At 44.0% G+C, this 25,108-nt stretch overlaps 2 protein-coding genes across 4 annotated transcripts; both read left to right on the forward strand.

Moving 5' to 3' along the window:
- Positions 1–2,225: 2,225 nt before the first annotated feature.
- Positions 2,226–11,448, forward strand: cacng7b (calcium channel, voltage-dependent, gamma subunit 7b). Of its 2 annotated transcripts, none has more exons than XM_049025781.1 (6): positions 2,226–2,348; positions 4,539–4,856; positions 5,123–5,209; positions 6,485–6,625; positions 9,261–9,406; positions 9,837–11,448. In XM_049025781.1, the coding sequence occupies exons 2-6, from the start codon at positions 4,547–4,549 to the stop codon at positions 10,287–10,289; spliced, it is 1,137 nt and encodes a 378-aa protein (XP_048881738.1). In that variant the 5' UTR covers positions 2,226–2,348; positions 4,539–4,546; the 3' UTR covers positions 10,290–11,448. The 2 variants fall into 2 exon arrangements, with proteins under 2 accessions (XP_048881738.1, XP_048881739.1); XM_049025782.1 differs by having other exon boundaries at positions 2,233–2,348; positions 4,661–4,856.
- Positions 11,449–11,596: 148 nt separating this feature from the next.
- On the forward strand, positions 11,597–23,507 carry cacng8b (calcium channel, voltage-dependent, gamma subunit 8b). Of its 2 annotated transcripts, none has more exons than XM_049025755.1 (6): positions 11,597–13,075; positions 17,346–17,587; positions 17,965–18,192; positions 20,325–20,408; positions 20,510–20,650; positions 20,908–23,507. In XM_049025755.1, the coding sequence occupies exons 3-6, from the start codon at positions 17,967–17,969 to the stop codon at positions 21,768–21,770; spliced, it is 1,314 nt and encodes a 437-aa protein (XP_048881712.1). In that variant the 5' UTR covers positions 11,597–13,075; positions 17,346–17,587; positions 17,965–17,966; the 3' UTR covers positions 21,771–23,507. The 2 variants fall into 2 exon arrangements, with proteins under 2 accessions (XP_048881712.1, XP_048881711.1); XM_049025754.1 differs by lacking the exon at positions 11,597–13,075 and adding an exon at positions 13,551–14,878.
- The last annotated feature ends 1,601 nt before the right edge of the window (positions 23,508–25,108 follow it).

A 25,108-nucleotide genomic window follows, 5' to 3' on the forward strand; every position in this document is an offset into this window, starting at 1 on the left:
TTGAAACAGCACTTTTTTCAGTCATTCGATCCCCCCACCCCCATCCTGGCTCTCGGGGCCCTGTGGGGGTGACTATAAAGCCATCATGTTCACCCCCTCCTACCCGACATGTTCTGTAGGTTGCCCCCATACCTGCTTCTTCTATCAGCGGGTTAGTCCACTGTGCCTGTGGTCAGATGGCCAGCGGTTTGACCTATGACCTCTGCATGATACTCACATCTCCACTGGGCCCTGACATGCTACACGTACACCTGATAATTGGGTCCTGTGCTCACACTCCAATCTTCTCTCTCAGCTGTATATATGTGTTTGTGTCTCAAGGGGAGCATGACAGGATAAGCATTCTGATTCACATGTGTCAACAGCAAGTAAAGAATCATTTTCATAACTTTTCTTAACCATTTTCTTGCTCTTTTCTGCTGTTCCTTATATTTCCTGCTGAATGCTTTTGTTCTGTTCCTTTTATTCCAACCCCCTCTGACGCTGTCATAGTTGTACTAGGAGAAAACATGAACAAATACACTTTGACCTCTCTGAAGAGGAGAAGGAATGTGAGATTGACAGGCAGCTGGTTTGTCCCTACGTTTCCGGGGGATACTGAACAAGTGCGTGGTGCTGAGGCAAGAGCTAAGCTGTCAGCTGAGGCTCACGGTTTACCGGTCAGTCTACGTCCTTATCCTCACCTCAGCTCAAGAGCTCTGGGTAATGACTGCAGGAATAAGGTTGCAAGTACCAGCATCTGAAATAAGGTTTCTCCTCAGGGCTGTCAGACTCAGAGAACTGGAGGGACATCGAAATAGAGATGCTGCTCTGTCAAATCGAGAGCAGCCGGTTGAGGTGGTGTGGGCCTTTTACACGGATGCCGCCTGGTCGGCTCCCGAGGGACCTGTTCTCGACATGTTCCCATCAGGCTGGGGACTGGGGGCTGACCCAGCACATGCCGGAGGGACTATATCTCTCAGCCTGCTTGGGAATTTAGAGGGATCCCCTGGGACAAGTTAGAGCCTGTGGTTTTGGAAAAAAGCAGTCTGGTCTGACCTGCTTGGCATACTGCTACTGTAGCCTTCACCTAGAATAAGGTACACATTATTTATTTTTAAACATTATTGACTGATATTAAGTCTTAAGACAGACATGTACATCTGTGGAAACATACCTGTCAATGATTTTCCCTGCAAGCAGTTCAGTAGCGATCACCCCACTGCACCATGTTCCACTACAGCACTAAATTCATCGCCGCTGGTCTTGTGAAGATCGCTGCAAACACGCGTACATGGAAATCGTAAAATGTCTAATATGCTAATAAGGCGCGCATTATACTGTCCTCTTCCGTATAGGTCAAGGTTTGCGCGTAAGTTGCTATTATTATCGTTTCTAAAAATACAGGATTTCCCCTCCACAGTTCTAAAAATAGCTATGTGGGTTGGGGGGAGTGTGTGTGGCGAGAACGGAAAAAGACCCTGAGAGAGAAAGGGGAGGGCAAGGACTGAGAACATGCCATTCTAATCTTCCCTGGTTAATATATATATATATATATATATATATACTTTAAAAAATATATGAATTATAATTATTTGCTTTTGTCATTTTCGGGTTATGTGCTGAGGAGGAATATATTTATATTGTGCAATTTGATACATAATGTAACAATTATTGGCTGTTTAATTTATAGCATATTTATATTCAATTCATTAATGGATACTATGGTCCGGTAAATTAATAAACCAATTGTAATGTGTGCATGTTCTTGTACAAGATGCAGTTTGTGTTCTCAAAAGTTTGGATAGTATATATTTTCTCTTTGTTTTCTGTCAATTATTTCCTTATTTTCTAGGGAGAATAAGAAGAATGAGCGTTGGCGCATTAAACACAAGGGTGATACTGTTTGAGAATATTTGACTTAATTTTTTTACTTTCTAAATTTCCAGTCGCCCCTTTATGTTTACCACGCTCAGTCTCGTCACCTTCGTCATTTATCTTCTCCCAGCTATTCACGTTCCTCTGCTTTGTCGCTGTCAAGTTTTCCTCCGAATCTTGTGATTTTCTCTCAAGTAGGCCTGTTTCCCCTCCTCTCGCTCGCCCGTGTGTGCTTATTCCCCCTTTATATTCTTGGTATATAGTATGGCTCCTTCGACTAATTCTCCGCAGTGCCGGGAGAGAGAGATAGAGGAAGGGGGCGTGTTACGCGCACATGAGAGAGGGAGGGAGAGAGAGAGAGAGAGAGAGAGAGAGAGAGAGAGAGAGAGAGAGAGAGAGTAGCAAGGAACTGCAAAATCCACCAAGCGTCCCTCAAGCGAGGGTCTCGGTATTTCTCAGCGAGCGCACCATTCAGAGGCTTTCCTCTAAAGGTGAGGGCACGATTATTTTTATTAACTATTTTTATTATTCCAGTTGCTATTCCTGTCTCATTAATCAATTCTACATTAATTACACCGTAAGGGGTATAAAGGGGACAGTACATTTATTAAATGCCCGTTTATCAGGCTGTAGAATGTCGGTAAAAGGAAAATATGTTGAACACATTAGGTAAGAAAGAAAAGCGATTTTGGGACACAGATTTGGCATATGAATATATGGATATTATACATGTTTTTCAGATCAGGAATGAGTCGCTGTGTAATGAATTTCCTTTTCGTGTTTTATCTCGCTTCTATTCCACTATCCGTCTTTAAGTACGAATGTGACAGGAGGTTATTGAACAATTATTATCATTCGTTAAGTTTATCAAGATCGTCACAATTTCCTTTGTAACGAAACTGGCTCTTCCGCATTTGCCCTTAAATGAAATGGACATGAGTAGCTTTGCAGAGAGATGTTATGAACACGGTGTAATAAGTGTGGCGAAGGCAATGGAGGCTATTAGAAGATGAGCTTCTGCATGGAGCACAGGTTACTTTAATATCTGGTGCCAGGCATTAGTTTGTGTGCGTGCGTGCGTGTATCTGTGTCTGTGTGTGCGTTCGCGTGTTTATGCGTGTACGTACATTTGTGTGTGTGTGTGCTACATTATGCGTGTCAAATGCTAGTTCTCGTTTACTGCGCGTTCGATTTTAAGTTTGTCATTTAAGCCTGCTGTGTGTGTGCGTGTGTGACCTTTGCATGCATATGTGCAGTTTTTCTTTTCTGTGTTCAGTTGTGCTTGCTTTATTGCTGTGTGTGGGAGGGGTCAGGTTTATTATAATGTTTTAACACTTTCCAGTATTAACGCAAAATAATCGTGTGTACGGTGTCTGTAGTTATATTCACCCCTATATTTGGGCCAAGGTCTTTCCCGAAAGTAGCATCCATGATATTTCTGGCGATTCTTTCGATTTCTTCTTCTTAGTTTTTTTTTTTTGCATTTCCCCCCTAGTAATATCTGACCTACCGTTTTCCTTCATTGACCTACGTCTCCTGACAGATGTATTTAATATATGACAAATAAATCCGCATCACTACGATGTCCCACAAGACACTGTAAGGCTACCTAGTTCACTGTGGGAAGCCATAATAAAATAACTAATAATAATAACTTTACTCCTAAATATAGCAAACAGAAGGTTTATTTCCAAGATTCAAACAGTTCACCTTAATGCAGTTTTCATATCACATTACTGTTTACCCTTTACATTTCAGAACAATTAATAATCGATTATTATTAGATGATTATATTATTAGATTTTTAAAAATTGTTTTACTTAATATATTTTACTTGGAATTATTGTGAAGGTGAGATTTTGTTTCATATTACAGAGACTTGTAGTAGGGTTGTTTAAAGACGTACGCTATCATTCCTGTGTGAAATCGACACATTGTTACGCCAAAAATTGCCAGAACACCAAAAGCCCTCAAACTGTGAGCGCGAGGCAGAGAAACGGCCGCGTTCGCTCTCTTTTATTCACCGACTCATTTCTTCAGAGCTTTTCAGCACTGCCGAGGCGAACAGCTCCAACATCTTAGACAACACCCCCCTCCATGCTTCTTTCTCCCAATGTTTTCCCTCCTAGCTGTTCCTCTGACTTTTGTTCCTCCCACACATAGCACCGTTCACCATTAGTTTACCATTCACTGGAAAAGAAATGCGTTTTTCCACAAGGCTCTAGGGACAAGTTGCAACTGTTTGCAGGTGGTGCTAAGTGGCAAATGAGCTTCATTTTGAATATTATGTAATTGATAGGTATATGCATATATATCTACACACACACACACACAAATTATTTAAATATTTATAAATCTTTCAACTGCATTTGCAAATGTACATATATATATACATGTGATGGACAACCAAACAGAGAGACAGGCAGACAAACAGACAGACAAGCAGACAGAGAGATGATTGCCCCAGTATCTGTGCCTCTCCACATGAAGGACACTGATGTTGTCATTATGAAGGTTTTCCTCCACCCTGGTGTCACTGTGTCGTCGTCACTTGCGCTGGAGATGCTGACACTCGCCGGCAATCTGGCCTCGTGCCGCCGCCGCTGTCTTTGCCGCCTGCTCCTGCGAGCAGCTCTCTACACTCACGCGTCACGTCATCGTGTGGCGGCTTCTCCTCACAGCGAGACAGATGGTCCACACCAGTGTTTACACACTGAAGCCGGAGCCTGGCATGGCGGCGGGGGAGCGACGCCCCCCAGTGGTGGCGGTGCTGACGGGCTCCTCTCTGCCGCCCCACCCCCAGATGAGCTCGTGCAGCAGCCGGGCGCTCACGCTGCTCTCCTCCGTGTTCGGGGCCTGCGGCCTGCTGCTGGTGGGCGTGGCCGTTTCCACTGACTACTGGCTGCTGATGGAGGAGGGCATCGTGCTGCAGCAGAACCAGAGTCTGGAGGTGAAGATGGCGTTGCACGCAGGCCTGTGGAGGGTCTGCTTCGTGGCAGGTGAGCTCCTCTCCTCTACGCCCTGCCAGTCTGAAGGCTGTGCAGATATGCAGGTGTTTGTGTGCAGGTACTCATGGATGCGTGTGCGTGCATGAACTTGTTTGTGCAGGTGTGTTTATGGTTTTGCAAGTGTGCGTGTGCTGGTGTGTGTGCAGGTACTTGTGTGTGCTTGCATGTGTCATGTGGTACTCATGCATGTATATGCAGGTGCGCGTCCATGCCTGTGTGATTTACACTGAAAGCTGCACTCTCTCTTTGTACACCAGGAAGTGAGAAGGGGAGGTGTGTCGCTTCGGAGTATTTCACGGAGCCAGAAATCGAGATTACCACAGAAAATACAGCTAATATACTGAGTAAGTCTGCAACTTCCTTCTACATTTGTTTATTTAGCAAGCGAAATCACTTTGCCATTCACAGGATTTAAACAGGCAACCTTCCCATTACAGGCACAGCAAATACATTTATTATACCTATTTCCTGGCACTCAAGCTGAGGTAGCTGTACATATTAATGTGTGTGCATGTGTGTATTATACCGTATGTATTAATGCTCACATCCTACTAGATTCTGAGGACAGCAAAGTCACTCAGAGAAATAGAGTAACAACCTATTACTGTAGGTAAATGTTATTGTGTTATTTATTGTTTTTGTCTCTCATTTTTAAGTAAATGTGACTATTGCATTTCTCTTGCTATTACTTTAGATGTTACTGCAAAGAATGCACATAAACATAAATACCTATATTACACAAATACATATTCATCCTCTCATTAATGATTAGGTAATTGGTGTTTACAGTGTCCTTTATTGTGCTGAAACAGGAGTGTCAGCTATATTTTGGAGAGATTAATTAGAGCTTCTTGGATGGACCTGGAACAAATTACAATTTCCCCGTAAAATAAATGGAAATAGCTTTATGATATTCCAGTTCACGCTAGCTGGGTGGTTTCTAGGACCCAGTTACACTGAGTATAGATTTAGCTGTGGTTTTTTTTGTCTTGTGATCCCGGTATCCCGTCCTGGTGTCCACAGCCTTGCGTCTTGTGATGGACTAGTATTCCGTCCAGGGTGTCTCCTGCCTTGTGCTCTGTGACAAATTGGTATCCTGTCCAGGGTGTCCTTTGCCCTGTGGTGGACTGGTATCGTGTCAGGGGTGTCTCCAGCCTTGTGTCCAGTGATGGTCTGGTATCCTGTCTAGGGTGTTCCTTGCCCTGTGATGGACTGGTATCCCATCCAGGATGTCCCCTGCCTTGTGCCCTCTGATGGACTTGTATCCTGTCCAGGGTGTCCCCAGCCTTGTGCCCTGTGATGGACTGATATACCATGCAGGGTGTCCCCTGCCCTGTGCTCTGTGACAAACTGGTATCCTGTCTAGGGTGTCCCTTGCCCTGTGATGGACTGGTATCGTGTCAGGGGTGTCCCCCTGCCTTGTGTCCTGTGCTCCTTGGCATAGGTTGCAGGCTCACTATGACCCTTTACTGGATAAGCAGTTATGCAGGAGGGAGGGGTCGACATTGCTTTTTGTCATTCTGTGAGCCAGCTACATGCGCTTCATGCCACGTTTCCACACTGTAATCAGGAGCATGGATAGAGCTCAGTGCTCTGGCCTTTCTCGTGCTTTCTATCAGAGATGGTGCGGACAGCTACACCCTTCCCCATGGTCTCCCTACTCTTCGTCTTCACTGCCTTCGTCATCAGCAACATCGGACACATCCGCCCCCAGCGCACCATCCTGGCCTTCGTCTCGGGAATCTTCTTCATCTTGTCAGGTAACTACAGCTGAATTGCGACTTTAAACATCCTCAATAGTTCCCTCGGTAAACACTTGCATGACAGGATAGCACTCTTTAGTCAATTGGCTGACGACACCTACAGTGATTAGTTAGCAGTCACTAGTCTAGTTGATGTATTGCCAGTTTTGTGAAATGTTTGTGCTTCCAAATGAAAAATATTGCCAATTTTCCCGATAGGTACCTTTAACACCTAACCATTTGTTATACTTACACTAGGAATGTGATTAATACCTTCCGGCTTATTACCACTTCAGTCCTAACTTTTTTTTTTTTTTTAATTGTCACACCTAATCAGTTTTTATGGTATACTTGACAGGTAACCAGCCTATCATGATTCTTGGTGCTCTCTCCAAAACATTCAGGCCATCCTCAATACATTGTACACATCAACAGTCTTTTTTCTTCTGTAGATAGATTGTTAAAAATACTGCACTAAATTTGAACGTCTATCAAGGTGTCCAAAGTGAGCAGCCAGGTGTTTAAAGGTGGTGGGAGAGAGCCCACCGGGGGCAGTGGCTCCTGGACCCCTTCAGGGTGGCCCTACACTGTCAGGATTATGGGTTTGAATCAGGCCACAGCCTTGTCAATCCAGCGTGAATGTGTTTGTGTGTTGCCACTGTTTTCAGCCAGGTGAACATTCCACTCAGCCAGAAAATTAAAGCGTGTTAGTGCTCTGCAGGACCTGGCAGCCTGTCCAGGCTCTCGCTGCCTCATGGCCTCTGCTTTCTGCCTGTGTCAGGTTGTGTCAGCTTCCACTGAAAGCGAGGCTGCACAAAATGGGTGGGTGGTGCTGAAGCAGAAACCACAGGCTCCCAGTGACGTCTCCGGCCCGTATTGAAAGCCGAACTAAGCCGATGCTGAGGATTTAACCATCAGTCCGGCTGCAGATGGAGTTTAACTGCTCTTTACCGCTAATACAAGCATTTTAGTGTCAGCACTCGGCTGAATTCTGCCCTGCGGGGTCCACAGTGAGGGCGGCTACTTTCCATCCAGAAACAGATATAAATGGTAACAGTCATCATTTAATGCTGAAGTGACCTGCATTTCACCTGCATCAGTCACACAGCATGAGATCTCACACACACATACACACACACACACGCATTCACACACACACATACGTGCACGTTTCACTGATGATCTGGTTCCCATTTTCAGCTGCACTCACAAGTGTTTTAGCCTTGTTTTGCTGCACATCGCAGCTGTTCATGCATGCGTCATTTTATCCTCCTGATTCCAATATCTCTTCTCTGGCATTCATTTTATTATGGCCTTTCTTGCTCTCACTCTCAATATGCATAATGACTCTACGCAAGCAGGACAGCGCTGGAATTCCCCCAGTGATTACCTACCGGAACATCTATCTGTGTGCCACTATGAAAAGCTTGAAAAATAAAGGAAACAAGAGGCGACCGTATTTTTATTTAAACAGCGAAAATCATGCTTACTGCCATAGTAACAGAGCAACCTGCATTTATATATTTTACATTTAATTATTTTCATTCAGCTTGAATCTGCGATTCACTGTTTCCCAAGCTGTGACTGGGAGTTATGGGGCTGTGGCCGGCTGCTCGTGCCCCACATGGGTCTGTCTGTTTGTACCCTGGGGAAACGTAGCTGACCCTGAACTGTCTGGATAATGTAGCATTAGTGGTTGTGAGCAGCAGCGGGTAAACAACATCTAAAAGGCAAAATAAGGGCTGCAGGTCCACACACACAAACCAATGTTTGTATTTATATCTTAATGGGGACTCTTCATTCACATCTATGGCCATAACCCTAATCCCAACAATGACAATCTTAACCCCTACCTAGCCCTAACCCTAACCATACGTAAATATCCAAACAAAATACAATATCTTTGGCATTTTTGATTGCAGTCACAGATTAAAAAAAAAAACTCAGTTTCCCCAAAATAATGGTATCCACAACATCAAAATATCTGTTTTTTTTTTCACATTGTGCAGGTATTTGGTTTATGACCCCAGGTTGCATAGCTCAGCGACTGCAGAGACCCCCAAGCTGTTGGCTTACAGGGTCTCCCTCCCTGAAGTCACTATCTTCCCCCTGAGCTGTTGGCTTACAAGGTCGCCATCCCCGAGGTCACTGCTATACCCCCAACCCGCTGGCTTATGGGGTCACCCTCCCTGAGGTCACTCCCTCCCCCCAAGCATCTGGCTTATGAGGTCACCCTCTCTGAGGTTACTCCCACCTCCCCTGAGCTGCTTGCTTATGGGGTCACCCTCCCTGAGGTCACTCTCTTCCCCCCGAGCTGCTGCCTTACAGGGCCACCCCCCCCGAGCATCTGGCTTACGAGGTTGCTCTCTCTGAGGTCACTCCCATCCTGCTGAGCCACTGGTATTGGGGTCACCCTCCCCAAGGTGCTGCCTTGCAGGGCTGCCCCCCCAAACATCTGGCTTACGAATTTGCCCTCCCGAAGATCACTCCCTTCCCCCCGAGCTGCTGCCTTGCAGGGTCACCCTCCCCAAGGTCACTCCCATCCCCCTGAACTGCTGGCTTATGGGGACACCCTCCCTGAGGTCAGTCCCGTCCCCCTGAACTGCTGGCTTATGGGGACACCCTCCCTGAGGTCACTCCCGTCCCCTTGCAGGGCTCAGTCTGGTGGTGGGGCTGGTGCTCTACATCTCCTGCATTAATGACGAGGTGATGAACCGGCCACGGGAGCCTGAGCAGTTCTTCCACTACCACTACGGCTGGTCCTTCGCCTTCGCTGCCAGCTCCTTCCTGCTGAAAGAGGTTAGATGGCCAAGCTGGGCACAGCGCCCCTTCCCCCCGGAATCCGCCTTAAAGTCTGAATGGCACGCACTATAATCTCAAACTGGCCTCATATAACCTTTGATTTACCGCTAATTTTACTCATAAAATGGAGATGTATGGCAGCACATTGGGAATTGGACTCAATAAATCGTATTTCAATTAAAATAACAAATTAATTTAACAGCAATACACATTCCTGCTCATGGAAATAACCTACCCTGGAGATCTTGGACCTCCGTATAGGATTAATATTACTCGAAATAGAAACCCCCCCCCCCCCCCCCCCCCCACCACAAATACACTCACACACACAGTTCCTCTCTGTTAGCATTATTATGGTAATGTACTGCAGTGCCCCACAGAGCTGGCCAGCACTTCACTGACATGCTGCTCTCTCCTGACCCTGCAGGGGGCAGGCGTGATGTCGGTCTACCTCTTCATGAAGCGCTACGCCGAGGAGGAGATGTGCCGGCCGCACCCAGCACTCTATCGCCCCCGCCTGTCCGAGTGCAGCGACTACAGCGGGCAGTTCCTGCATCCTGAGTCGTGGCCTCCCACGCAGAGGGGGCGCAGCGCTTCCGAGGTCTCCAGCGACATCTCCATTCAGCTCAATCAGACGACTCCCCCCGCACCCCCACCCAAGAACAAAGCCCAGCAGAGCACAGCCGCCTCCGTGGGCCCTCCTGTCGTTGGCTACCCGCTGCCGCCCGCCTACTCGTCCCATTCTCACACCCTGCACTCCACCCACACCACCTCCATCCCTGTCAGCTCCACCCAGACCTTGCCCCTGGCCATGCCACCCTCCTCAGGGCCCCCGCCCCGGTATCCCACACATCTGCGGATGGGGGCTTCTCCCTGTTAGGGCAGGGCACAGACTGGGGCGTGACATGGGGGGACAGTGCAATACATAAACTCCACAGAGGGGGGAGCAGAGGGGCTTTACTGGTGAGAGGCTGGGAGAAGGGGGGGGGGTTCTGCATTTAAGAATACATTTGCAGAGATATTCTGCAGTAAGAGATGAAAAGTGAAAGTAGAGAAAATGGCCTCGCATGGGAATCACTCTGCAGAACACACACACAGGCAGAAAAGAAAAATATGCATACCAATCTGTACATACAGCACTTGAACTGACTGTAGATGCAGTGTTTTTATTTCGTATTATAAATGTATTCCTTTTCAGGTGTATATTTAATTTATTTTCATGTTTTTCTTTAATGACAATGATATCATTTTTAAATTTTTCATTGTGATATTATCAGATACAGGACCTTCATCGTTCTTCTGCCCAGAAAAAACACCGTTTCATTGCGTCACATTAATGTTTATGTTCCATGACGGCAAATCCTTTTAACGACGCTTTTCTTACTGACAAGTGTTGTGACACTTCACTGCAGTGCCCCTGCAGTTCAGAACACTACACAGTGAGAAATTAAGAAAGTGCTAAAAATCACGAGAAAACACAAAAATCATGAGAAAACACAAAAAATTAATAAAACACTGAGGAAACACAGATTGAGAAAATTTTTAATTAATATTTTCGCATTTTCTCGTTTTGTATTTTATTTAATTATTCCTTTATTTATTTGCATTTTCATAAATATTTTTTCTTTTATTAAGTGCTTTCTTAACTGGTTCTGTTTTGCACTTCTGAACCACCGTAGCGAGTGTCAAACATCATTTTCATAAAAATGAAAGGCAGCACTGTGTCACATTCACATTCATTCACCCACTCAAAACATTAATCAATAATCCTCTGTCTCTTGTCATAATATTCACGCCGATAATGATGATTAGAGGTATTCAAAGATCCACAACTGCTTACTTAATTTATTGAAAGGAAGATATCATGGGAATGTAAAGGGAAAGTCAGAAACATTCATTTTACATTGTAATTATTGTACTAGTTTATATATCCTTATAAGCTAATGAATAAATTTACTGTTCATAGTGAGGATCTGTCTACAAGGATGATCATGATGTACATATTAAATAAATCCTAACATACTGTATACTTTACAGAATGGAGTGAGAATGAAAACATATCATCTGATTGCCCTGAGATGGACAGAAACGTTACCTGGCCTCTTAGATGTGTCTGTGTGCAATGTTGTGCCCTGAGGCACTAATGAAGGACGTGCAGCGTTTGAAAATCAGATGATGTCAGCAGAGAACATTGAGCCCAGTCTGTCTAGAGCAGCGGTATCTCAAGGTCATTTCCAATCCAGTACAGAGAAGGCTGCCTGACTCAGTGATACGGGTCCAGTGCATTTGGCCTCGCTGCCACATGCTTCCGTTATTTCACTATATTCCGTTATTTCACTACTATGTTTTTTCTCCAGATTGTTCTTTTTAAGAACACGGTTTTCCAAGTCGGTTCGGGCTACTTTACAGGTGACTTCAAGTTGTGTTCATTCATATTGTGCTACAGCATATCTGACCCCATTTACTGATGGTTTAAGACAGGCCATCCAATTTCATTTGGAAATGCCAATTTCATGGACCCAGAAGTACTTTATATCAAGCCCTGAGAGGTCACTGCCAGGAACCCTGCTTTCCATTTCATTCATTCGCTGAATCAATGACCCATGTGCCCATTGAAAGGATACGTATATCTCTACTGTCCTCTGGTGGAGGCAGTGTGACATTGACTGCAGTCATTTATTGTCCTCAGCATGTAGTCATCTACCAAGGCCTGAATATCACAGACATGCAGAAAGAAGGCATATTCATTGTGACAATAGTAGGACTTGTATATTAATCTAGAGAATATGATTTCCATATAACTATAGGCCTACAGGCTGTGGGCGTGATACACGATCCTTCTCAGTGTGCCCCATACCTTACTTTGAATCCTGAAATGATGCTATTTTGTGTCGAAAGATTCACTGTAATGATGGACGACACTAAAATAGTCAAGAAAAACATATTGCAGCTTTTGGTTTAATACACTCAGATATAAAGAGCGTTATAGATGCGTATTCATATATATTACAGAAATATTACATTTCTTTGGTGATCATAAAAATCCACAATGTAAGGTATATACTAATACGTATTATTGTTATTGTAAAATCAAGATTCTTTTGCTGCTGCAAAGGATGGGCGTAGATTAGGCAATATGGCAACAATATGGCAGAGAAACGGAAGACAGTGAATGTGTGAATCTCGTTTTAAATTACTTTAAGTATGCAAAGATTTACGCACTACGTTAAGGGACTGTTTTTGCACCGTGATTTTACCGGTAACGCTAAAGTCTGTGACCACCGTATTCTGTGAATCCAGAGGCGCTGTTTCAGGATTCAAATGTTTCTGGAGACAAAGAACAATACCTGGAAACAGTTACAAGGCTCTAGAAGTTAATATAATATTACCTCATCTGTCCATGTGCATCCTATAATGACCTGGCATCTGTTCCAAGGTGATTCCCTGTGACCCGGTACTAGATCAGCAGCTGGAAAATGGATGGACGGACGGACGGATGTTCTGCACAACGTTTAACTGTCTTCTCGGTTACACGTATAACGCATGAAAGTACCTCAATGAAGCAGATATCGCTTAAAATATATATTGGTAGCCTATAGCCCACACCACAAAGAGGCTGAATTAACAGTGTTCATCGCCATACTGCAATGCAGTGGTGTGTTGGAGGTAAGCCTCGCACTTGACACAAACTTTGCTCACTTCCAAAGCCCCAGGGTACCTTGCGGATAAATTAATCTAAATGCGGTGCATGTATCTCTGCTGCCAATCACAGCCCAAACTTGCGCAGCGTATAGATCTGTTTGCTATGAATTCCGCGTCATTAAAAACATGGATTAAAAGAATTTATTAAGAAGCCGTGCTGGGTTAATATTCACATTTTGGCCTACGTGTATAGCTACCCAGTGCCGTAAATGTTTTGTCTGCGCACAGGCGTAAAATGCGTCTGCCGATGCAGTTGTGTCCTTGCTGCAGCGCGACAGACCTTTCACTCCTTGTTCGTCTTTCACGCTTCTTTTCTTCATGCATATTAAGTTGGCTGCAATTTCATTTTATGCTGTTGCTCTTGTGTGTGTGTGTGTGTGTGTGTGTGTGAGAGAGAGAGAGAGAGAGAGAGAGAGAGAGAGAGAGAGAGAGAGAACACAAGAGAGCGGGCGTGCAGAGGGAAAGATGCTGAAACTAAGTTAAATAAAAATGATGGTTACAGTTCAAATTCAGGTTGTACAGTCTTTTCCATTATAAAAATACAAACCCTTATTACGCAAATGCCAGACTGAATCTAGAGTCCATACATGCACTTCCCTTTGACGCAGCACAACGCATATGATTAGGGCACCTGTCAGCTCTGAATTTCCCAGGGACTTCTAGCCGAGGATATTTTATACGACTTGAAAATGCTGGACAGGCTGATTAATCGGCGATCGATTCTAACGTTCTCGTTTTCATATGCAGCATTCAAACAAAGGGGAGTATCATTTATTTATTTATTTTTTACAAAATTCCACATGCAGCACTGTAATCGGGATTGCGATTCTTTCCTCTTATAATCCCGAAGTCCCGATTTGCGTTTGCATGTTCGCGAAACGGTGATAATGGACTAACTCCGGAGCTATGCCTCCAGATTCCTGTGCACATAAAACTCCATTTTCGTTCGGCGTACTCATCACCTTTGAGCTTTTTGTCCCTATTATGTCCCATTCCACCCACGCTCTCTCGGTGCTGCCCCCTGCCCCCACATCTTTTTTTTCTGTAGACTGTGGTCGATAAGGTGTTAACGCCGACAGCCAAAATAGAGCCGCATGTCATTGGAAAGGAAAAGATAGTGGAGATGTGTTAGGTTCAATGGGAAGAATCTCTTAGTCTACTTCTTATTCAATCTTCCAATCCAATGATAATAGTAACAACTGGCTAGTAACAGGCACGTTAATACCAAGACAAATAGGCGTATCAATATCCCGGTGCAATAATGAAACAGGAATTAATTAATATAGCTGTATATATAACTGAGCGTTTAATAAATATTTCATAACGTGCATAAATCACAAGGTGATTTTGTTTCGGTTCGTCTCCATTATTTCAAGGATCGGATGCAATCGGAGTTGCTTACGTCGGGGTTTGTTTTGTGCGAAGGAAAGGGGACGGACAGGCGGACAGACAAGCAAACAAGAAAAGCATACAGGGACACATTTTGACTGAGAGTACACATAGTGCCACATGAGAAATCCGTGCTGATGCGCATGCATTTGTGCATTGGGAATATAGTTTACATATTACTTACTGCTAGCCATTTTCCGTTACTTGTTAAATGACTATATGCGTTCCTCATACTTGATTTTTCCATCAGATTTCGCCTCATTCCCCCATTTCTTGCCTCGATCCTGCCGTCCTTTTTTGCCCACCCCCGTCTCTTTTGCTCTCCTCTGCCGAAGTCCGCCGCTCTCCGTCAAGGCTACAGCAATACAAACTGGGGAGGTAAGAATCAAAATTCATAAAAAAAACAATTACTATTTTACGCGTTGTTGTGACAGAGCTGATGGATCCACCGCATGAATGAACGCTGGTTTATTGCACATTCTCAGGTGCATACGGCCGTTTTACTGTAATAAAACAATAAATAACAAATATATACAAAGTAACTCTCCCTACAATATGCATTACAAATTATATATTCACGTAACGTTTAATATAAAGGCAGAAGTAGGCCGATGGGTTATTAAGTAGGGAGGGAAATATAACTGTTTTGGACATTATTTATCTACTGCTAAATCATCACAGGCTGAAATGTATATTAATATGCAAATACGAACATTTAACCCACATCGCTTCTGCGTAGCAGCAAAGGTGTCAGAGGCAATTTATTAATGCGGATTATACCAAATACAGTTTCATCTGAACAATTCAGTGACGGAAATATCCCGATAGGTTTTTGTGCGCCGAAAGTATTTTGTTTGCATTTTGAAGCAAAGTGGCCGTATAAGCAAATACATCCATTTCCGTCCGTGCATTATGGCATATGTGTCCTTTGCTGTGTACCATGTGCATGCATTGCAGTACGCGTACATTTATTCAACGCTTCCACTTGTTGTCGCAGTTAACCTGTATTGGGTGTATATGCATCTCTAGAACAATAAAGTAGCCTACGGTAATAAATAAACACTCTTCACATCTCAGCTGTACCCCTGGGGCATCCTTGTACTTTATGCAAAATCGCTTATGTGTTTAAAAACGGCACATAAGAATCCTCTCGTTCATTTTAGTTTCACGGTATTTTTCGATACTTCGCCTCTCCGGTGTTGTCCGTTTGCAAACCTGTAGCATAGCATATTTCCGTTACACGTCAGCAGGGGTAAAATGTAGTATCAATGTTGTGCTGTTAACTATAAGGAACAGGTTACTGTCGTTTTGTCTCAGATCCATAATCACAAAGATGTACAAAGATTGTACGAATACGGTATCGTCGAAGCATTAACTTTTTTTTGTAGGCTTTCCCCCCCTACTTTCCTTAGGTTTTATGCAGTAAATGTTAGTGTGGAATACAAATAGCTTATTGGAACATGATTGTATATCTATCAGCAATATCTGTCTAAAATCAAGTGAACCGAGCCGCGGCATTCACTCAGCATGTCCGTTTGAAGTGTCACTGGTGCTCATGCTTTTTAAAGTATTGGAAAATATAACATGCCAACCTGAAGACGTAGAAGGATTAACTGGAGGTGCGCACTAAAGGAGAAATAGCATTGTTTGCGTTCATTTTATTTCGTCGGCGCGATTCTGTGCTGTGTTAATGGGAAATGGATGGAATGGATTTCCAAACATGCAAAAGAATAACTGCAAAAACGGCGCCTTGACGAAGACGGTATGATGAAGGAGAAGCTAGAAAACATGCCAGATCACATGAGGGGACAAGCTAATAACTGAAATGCAGGGGTCTGTTTTTTAGGCGGATGAATGCAGCCCCCCTGGTTCCTCCGATCCTGCCCCAAGGTTAAGATGTTGGGGAACATGAAAGCTTTCTCACAGTAGTAAAGGGATGTTTCTTTGCAGAAATACACTGGAGCAAAGTGGTGAGGAGGTGACTGGGAGATGCTGCTGCTCTTCTGGATCTTTTAATCTCACTGCTCATCGTTCCACTTCTCCATGCTTTTTTCTCAGACACACATAGTGACTCTCTGACCCTGGGGTGTCTCTGTGAGAAAAGTGAGACAGATGAAACCCACTGTGAGGTCCATTTCCATGTTTTTAAAGCCTGCTCTGCTTTTCTGTACTTTTGCCAGGCAAAATTGATGTAACCCATTCCCCTACCCCCTAAACCATATTGCATTATACATTATTAATATCAAAGACAGTATTCAAGTGCATAATTTCTCTTAGTTTACTAGAGGAGAATTGCATAAATGATTAAAATGCAGTATGGCTCTCTTAGTACTGAAAAAAAAAACAACAGATTAACCTAAAATGAAAGAAAATCTGTTCATTTGACGTTTTATCATAATTCCTATAATTGTAAAATACACAGCAATTCCATATAAAACAAGCAAGCATAATGTGATCATTTTTAATGTTTTATTCACCAAGATCTGTCGGCCTTCCCTGTTCTATGTAATCTAAGCAAAATTTGTCCCAATCATATTTTGTTCTCAATCAGTCTCTCTCTATTCTGATCTAGGCTTTGCAATTCAGGGTTGCCATAGTAACAAATAAGAACTCTCTCCCCTTCTCTAATTCTCTCTCTCTCTCTCTCTTGCTCTCTCACTCTGTATTCCTTTATATCTGTAGCGCAGTACATTTCTTTTCTAGTAGATTTTAGATGGTAAAATATGTCCCTTGTCTCGCCACAATAAGAAAGGACAGCCATTTGACATTATGGAGAAGTCTCCCACAATCAGCCACCTTTGCCATCAAACATTTTGCAATCTTGTCATCCTTTGTTTCATTTCAGGAAAGCAGTTATGATTCTAGCAGGGAAAAATCCATCTGAATAGAGAGCGCAAGCGAGCAGAGAGGGCTACGTGTTCACACAGGTCCTGACTGAGCGTTTGTGAGCGAGAAGGAATAAAGGCGAGATCCAGAGAGGGAGGCCAGTCGATGGATGTTGCCTGGGCCGAGGGGACGGCACATTCTTCACTAGCGAGGCAGGAAACGGAGTCAAAATTGAGGGGAAAGGGAGAGATTCACCTGGAGGTAATGACTTTAAGAGAACCTGATCTGTAAAATTTCACAAAAAGAGTCATTTAAAATGTTTGTAGGTAATCGTGATTATCAATTTGGTAATGTCACATTAAGCCACCTGCTGTTTGTTTTGCATTCTCGTGGTTTGCAGGTTGGTATTAGTTTGCATGCTCAACAATGTTTGAAGTGTTATCAGGTCCCTGTCTGAGTAATTCGTAAGGCTATGTTACTTATTTAATATGATGGATTCCATTGTTGTGCATTGATTCTCAGACGGACTGGTCAATTCCCTCGTTTATGGCTATCATTCATAATTCCGCAGTGTTTTTATTTAGCTTCTATTGGTTGTGCATCGCCTCACTCTGCCTTGCTGTCCCTTGCTTGGTCAGGCATGGTGTGGTGTGAGAAGGGGATCCAGATCCTGCTCACCATCGTCGGGGCCTTCGCCGCGTTTGGCCTGATGACTGTGGCCATCGGCACTGACTACTGGCTCTATGCCCGGGCTTTCATCTGCAACAGCACTGCCAACTCCTCACAGGACGAATCCCAGAACAAAGACAAGAAGGACCCCGGAGCGCTCACCCACTCCGGCCTCTGGAGAATCTGCTGCCTCGAAGGTCAGAGGTCATTTCTGATTTCCCAGGAGAGGGCTGGTTTCGGAGCGTGAGCTCAGTTGGGCTTTGGTAGGGAAATTGAGCCAAGATGGCTGCCAGTTGAGCCATATCAGGATCCAGAAGCATGTGTAATGTCTCCGTTGGAGTTGGCTTTCACAGTATGGGAGTTAGGAGCGGGAATGGGTTACTTGGAGAATATACAGCATTTGTTAGTGAGTAAAGAAGCGTATAGGTTAGCTTGTTCAACAGCTGCCTTTGGTAAGATCACTCAGTAAGGGGTGACCTTTTCCTGCTTTTGGAACTGCTTTGCTCTTTGTCATTCAGGTGCAGCTTTACTCTTGATTCAGTTTAGAGGTCATTGCAGTTGGAGGTTTGGGTGGAGGTGGCTGTTATTTGCACTGGAGTCTGCTGGGATAAGTGTGGTTGATAAGTGTGCCGTTAACCATAATTGTTGTTGTTGTTGTTGTTTTTAGTTTGGAGCTCCTGATGTTTAGGGTGTATGATAAGGTTTTGCACGGGCCATGAGTTTTCCCCAAATAATGTAAATATTGATCATTGCCCGGGGTATTAAATGGAACAGGCTGGGCGCAGACTGTCTCCGTCATTTTTGTGAACCAATAAAATCCATCTTAAGGTTCATTTTCATTTGACCAGTGTGTATGAACATGATGGTGTGTGATGGGCTGATGGTGTGTGATGGGCTGTTTGCAAGCAGAAAATAAAGAACAGAATCAACCTGATTTTGGTGATTATTTATCACCAAAAATTTGACTATTAATATGGATTTATTTAACAGTAAATTTTCACTTAGAAAAATGTGGTACAGTGGCTTTATTAATGCCAATGTATGCAAGTGTGAGAGTTTGTAATGAGGTGCAGTTTTACCTGAATGAGGGGCTTTGATTTTTATGAATGGTGAAGGTAATAAATGGAAGGCTGGTGTCCTTAAGTTAGGGGAGCTTAGCTCTTTGTGTGAATCTGAAGGGATTGTGTTCCATGTTGTGTTGTCACAAGAAGGCAGCAGCCATGATGTGAAGCCACAGCGGATTTGTGATGACGTGACACCCCTCTTGCCTCCTGTCTCTTCTTTCAGATTGTGTTATGGAGAGCTGTGAAAAAACAAGAGCTTAACACATGCCCATCTCATCCTCCCTCTGCATGTCACAGCTCATCATTTCGCTCGTGTGTCCATCAGCACCCATGTTCGTCACAGTCCATCTGTCTGTCAGCAGTAAATCTTCAAGGCTCAGTGGGGTACTGATCCTTCCGTCTTGCATGTCCAGGTGGCTGGAGGGCCGTGGTTGCACGCGATGACTTTCGGTCGGTTTTTTCAAGCTACAGAGAGTGAAGGGAACGGATGGAGACTTCAGCATGTCACACGAAACGCTGCATCTCATTCTGAAGCGCACCCATAAAATGGGAGCAGGGCTGTCTGCGCTGTCTTCTCTAGGGATGCGCATGTGGCAAGACAACAGATGCAAGTTTCTGTGGCAGTTTTTGCTGCCTGTCGGTGGTTGATTCCCGTGTTTCTTTGTTGAACACGTCTCTTCACTCCTGCTACACCATAAGTGCACTTCTCACATTCGATAAGTGTCTTTGAAATAAAAGACAAATACCACTGTTTTTTGCACCTAGTGTTACATTTTCCCACATAAGCATCCTTAGTTTTGCAAAAGCTATGCACACACAGCTGATTGAGGTGATCAAAACCCTGTCCTCTATCTGCACATAGGACAGCAACACTGCTGTCCAGGCGACTTTGTCATTGTACATTCATTGCATTGTAAATATTTTGTTTCAATATTTGAGAATGACTGATCTGGACCAAACATGGCCTGGGCATATTTAACCTTGCAGTCTCATGCTGAGTCACCATATGCCTTCACGTGTCACAATATGGACTATAGAACGACGCATTTCAGATAAAACGGACAGCCAGACCTCTCTGTAAACCGATCGCTCATACTTACTGATAGATGAGTTGGTTAATGCACCCTTGTTTAGACTCGTTTTCCCTCTCGCTCAGAATTTCCTGTGGCCTTTGCCCTTGTTTGTCTCGTAGGGCCCCCAACAGTAAATATGTTCTAGCTGTTGTTGTTGTTAATTTTCTCTTCTCCTCCACCTCTCCTTCCTAGGGCTGAAGAGAGGAGTGTGCTCACAGATCAATCATTTCCCCGAAGACGCTGACTATGACCACGATGGGGCGGAGTACCTTTTACGTAAGGGTGGAGGTCAATAGCTGGTCAATAGGATGTTGGCTTAGGGTTGTTGAATTATGAAAAAACAGGGCAAATTTGTTATGCCTTATTTCCTCATGCAGGCGTGGTCCGAGCATCCAGCATCTTCCCCATCCTTAGCGCTATTCTCCTGCTAACGGGAGGAGTGTGCATCGCTGCCAGTCGCTTTTACAAGAGCAAGAGGAACATTGTTCTAGGTGCCGGAATTCTCTTTGTGGCTGCAGGTAAGCCCAGGGATTACAGACGCTTCTATTTCTCGCTGCTTGGTCATGGCTTTCTTTCCACACCATTCCCATCATGCCTCTTGGCTCCTCCATTTGTGATCAAGTGACCCCCTAAATCTTCCACCCCCTAATTGTGCGCCTGCTGCTCCATCGTCTGTTCTCTTAAGCTTTATGACACTAACTGTCTCTGATTTTTTTCCTGTCATCCTATTGGTGGGCCTCTGCCACACCCCCCAACCGCCTGTCCCCGATTCCAGGTCTCAGCAACATCATAGGGGTAATAGTGTACATCTCAGCGGCTTTGGGTGACATCTCCCCAAAGAAGGATGAGGACAAGAAGTGGCACTACTCCTATGGCTGGTCCTTCTACTTCGGGGGCCTGTCCTTCATCCTAGCGGAGATGGTGGGGGTGCTGGCTGTCAACATCTACATCGAGAAGAACAAGGAGCTGCGCTGCCGCTCACGCACCGACCTTCTGAAGAGCACCACCCACGCCGTGCTGCGACTCCCTAGTTACCGCTTCCGTAATCGCTCCCGGTCCAGTTCCCGCTCCACCGAGCCCTCGCGTTCCCGTGACCCCTCGCCAGTTGGCGCTGGCAAGAACTTCAGTGTCGCACCCTCAAGCCTTCTCCCTCCCCAGCCGGCCCCCCCGCCCATCTCAGTCGCCACCCTGCCCAACCCACACTCACACACCACCCATTCGGCGCTGGGTGGAGACATCTCCATGTACACCCTGTCACGGGACCCCAAGCTGGCTGGTCTGGGGGGACTGAGCACAGCCCCCATGTACGGGACAGTGGATCGAGCCACCCTCTACCAACTGCACAACTGCTTCCCCAAGGAGGGTACATCTGGAGCGATGCTGAGCGGCACCTTGCCCTCGCTATCCAAGCTGAAGGCCAACAACCCCGCACTGGCTCAAAACTCATCTAGTAGCAATGTACCCCTACCAAACTCCTCCTCTGCCTCTGTACCTCCTGCCCAGGCCCCTCCGTCTCTGTCATCATCAACAGTGGACAGGGAAAGGGCTGTGGGCACCCTGGATAGACTAGGAAAAGCAGAGAGAGAGCGGGAGAGTGGTAATTCCAACACCTTGAATAGGAAGACAACACCAGTGTAGACAGCCGTATCGAGGAGTACGAAGGGACATGACTGTGAGGCACGTCAAGAGCGATGGTAGGTATTAGCCAGCGTGTAGAGCTACACCAGGGGAGAGTTATATGTACCTCATTTGTCTTCACTCCCCTTTTTTAGATACCATATACCGCAGAGAATAGTACATTGTCATTTTTGTTATGATGCATAATCACCACAACGTTTATTACTTAACTGAAAATTATTAGTTCATTAATGTGACAATTACTGTTATACTTGGAACACCATTTTTTTTTTACTCTTTAATTACTGACAGTTACAGTGTGGTACCATTAATAGAAAACACATTGAGTTTTTTGTGCTTTATAATAGGTTTTATGGTCTCAGATTTAATAGGATCTTATTGTTGTTCTTACAATAGTCGTGCTAATCTTGGTTTGCAAAGTTAATTTTTGAAATAATGCTTTCTAAATTACTTTTTTATTGTTTAGTTTTTGAAGGATACAAAGTGATTCCTTGCGCAGTGACATAAAGTCATCATCGATGTATATGAGCAAGAGATTGAGAGAATGATTGCAACTGTTATTGCTATTGTTATAATTATTGTTATTGCTATTATGTTTTTGGTGAAATTGTTTTTATTTGGTTGCATTTGAACACGTTAATAGAAGTTGTCAATTTTTCTTATAAAGCAGGTAAAATTCCATTAACTATAATGACTGGTAGACTAACCTACCTGAAAGAAACTAAACTAGTGACTGACAAGTGTTGTCTATATCATGACTTTTATATTTATCTGTACTGCTGTTAATTCTGTTATTGGTAACAGTAATAGTATTTTTTTATCGTTATCATTTGGAATTGTTGCAGGCTTTTGGCTATCACTGTAAACGTGAGTTTTGATGACTGATGAGCGTATCCTTCTACAGGGAAACACTGCTGCACTGATACACTGTTTCACTGATACACTGTTTCACTGACACACTGATTCACTGTTTTACTGACACACTGATTCACTGTTTCACTGACACACTGATTCACTGTTTCACTGTTTCACTGATACACTGATTCACTGACACACTGTTTCACTGATACACTGTTTCTCTGATACACTGTTTCACTGATACACTGTTTTCACTGATACACTGTTTCACTGACACACTGTTTCACCAGACTCTGCTGCCATTTCTAATGGGACTGAAATGCTAAGATTTTCCTAAAGCAGGGACTACAAAAAAGATATAAATGCATATGGGAAAAATTATTTTGGAGAAAAATATTTTAAAAGATTTCAATATAAATTCAATATAAGTATATGCTATGTATAAATATATCGATAACGTTGGTAAAACGTATATAATTTTAGAGCAGTTTTAAATGTGGTGGGGATATATTTTTGTTTATTATTCCTTGTTATATAAATAATATGAACATCAAAACATTCAGTGAATTTACTAAGAAAAAAACTCCATAATCAATTCAGACTGCCATTGATTTAGCAAATACCTCTATATATTTGACCTTCTGTTTATCCTTATATAAATATATACATGCATAGATGCTGTTTGATGTGAAAAAGTCTTGGGGAAATAAACTAATACCGTTGGAGTGGAGTCACAATGTGTAGCACACAGGCAGCATAAATATGCATATAGCGTAAACGTATGGTTTAGTAAATATACATAGGTAAATGATTTGATGAACTGTGGAGCTGAGAGACTGTACTGCATGAAATTTGTACTAAAAGAAAGAAGCAAAGTCATATACCTGGAACAGTGCTTATTTCCTTCTAGAAAAAGCAGAAGACTGAAATGGAGAAGCAGTAGTCGTAGCGTGACTGTCTGACTTATGGTCATCTAATGCCTTGGTGAATATGTGTGAAAACAACTCTCAGGGACTTTGTACAGTGATGTGTGTGTGTATGTGTGTGTGATTGTGTGTGTGTGTGAGGAATTGTTGATATATGATATCAATATAAAGGATTTAAAAACTCCATGGAAACGTCTCCCACCTTTTGGGAAAACCATCCTGTCGTGGAGAAGACAGGAAACAAGAGTCACTGCCCTCTGCTGGCCAAGCTGATGTGCTCCTTACCATGGTAATCTTTTATTTTTAATATTGATCATTTGCAGGTTATTTATGCGTATTTTAATTGTGGAATGTTCCATAACATAGTGTGATAATGCGATTAATCCCAATACAAACCACTGGGTATCCTTATAACCATGCACTGGTGAGGAACTGCATTCATTGCAAAAGTGTCCCTTTACAGGATTTGAGAGGGCTGGGGGGGGGGGGGGTTCATTTGAAATCAATAGGGATAAAGATCCGGGTTCATGGACTGTGGTGGGCGGGGATAAATAACACTGAACGGGGTACATAAAGGTGGGGGGTGGATTCACAGTCTTGGGGCTGACGTTGACTTGTGTCCTGATTACTGAGGAGAAGCGAAATGAAATACAGCGATTTACACAACCCCAGAGGGGAGGGCCGCTCTCTGTGGAATGGATAACTCCGGTTACCTGAATGTCCTTCTCCAGGGGCCATGTTTCCATATTTGGGTTCAACACATCCACATATTTAAATGTCTAAGGACATCTATCAAAATGGCTCTCGTGGTAGGCTGTAAATCTGCGGTGGGGCGGCTGTTCGGCAGAAAGGCGGGTATGTGAAGAAAAGCTTGTCGGTGTATTATGCCAGTGTGTCAGTTGGCCATGGAGACTTGGACATTTCTTTAGCCAGACTCCTTCTCGGCTCCCTTGCACATATATACAAACACAGGCAGAAAGCTTGTGTGTAAACTTCTAAATATCTATATATACAGATGGGCCAGAGAGCCATATGACCAGTGTGGGTCATGTTTCAGTTTTCTGGGACTAGAGGACCACTGGAGTTAATGTCGGTCCGATCCCTAACCGTCGGGGTCCTTCTGACCAGCTGAAAGATGTGCTCTGTGGCAGGAATATGCAGACCGTAGGGAGGTAAGGGGACAGGTATGTCTTGGGCTGTGCCAGGTAGGGAGATGGGGGGGGAAGCCTGTGCCAAAAGGCAAAGCAACGAGGGGCATAGTTTAAATTCAGGGATTATGTTTCCCATCTACTTCAGCACTATGTACTCTCATGAGTAATGTGCTAATTTTAGAGGGGGGTTGTTTGGTAGATAAGTGGGAGACGGGGAGACTGGGAGATTTCAGAAGTGGAAGAGAACATGAAAAGTCCGTGGAAGGTGAGATTTAACACAGAAATTGGAGGAGGGTGTTACTGGACAGGAAAAAAAAAACTAAAACATGATTCAAGTCACTTTTTTTGCAAATAAGTTAAAACTGAAACCGACTGACTCCAGATTTTGTCAAATAAGTATTTG

Source organism: Brienomyrus brachyistius, chromosome 9, assembly GCF_023856365.1.
Source record: "Brienomyrus brachyistius isolate T26 chromosome 9, BBRACH_0.4, whole genome shotgun sequence".
Classification (NCBI taxonomy): Eukaryota; Metazoa; Chordata; class Actinopteri; order Osteoglossiformes; family Mormyridae; genus Brienomyrus; species Brienomyrus brachyistius.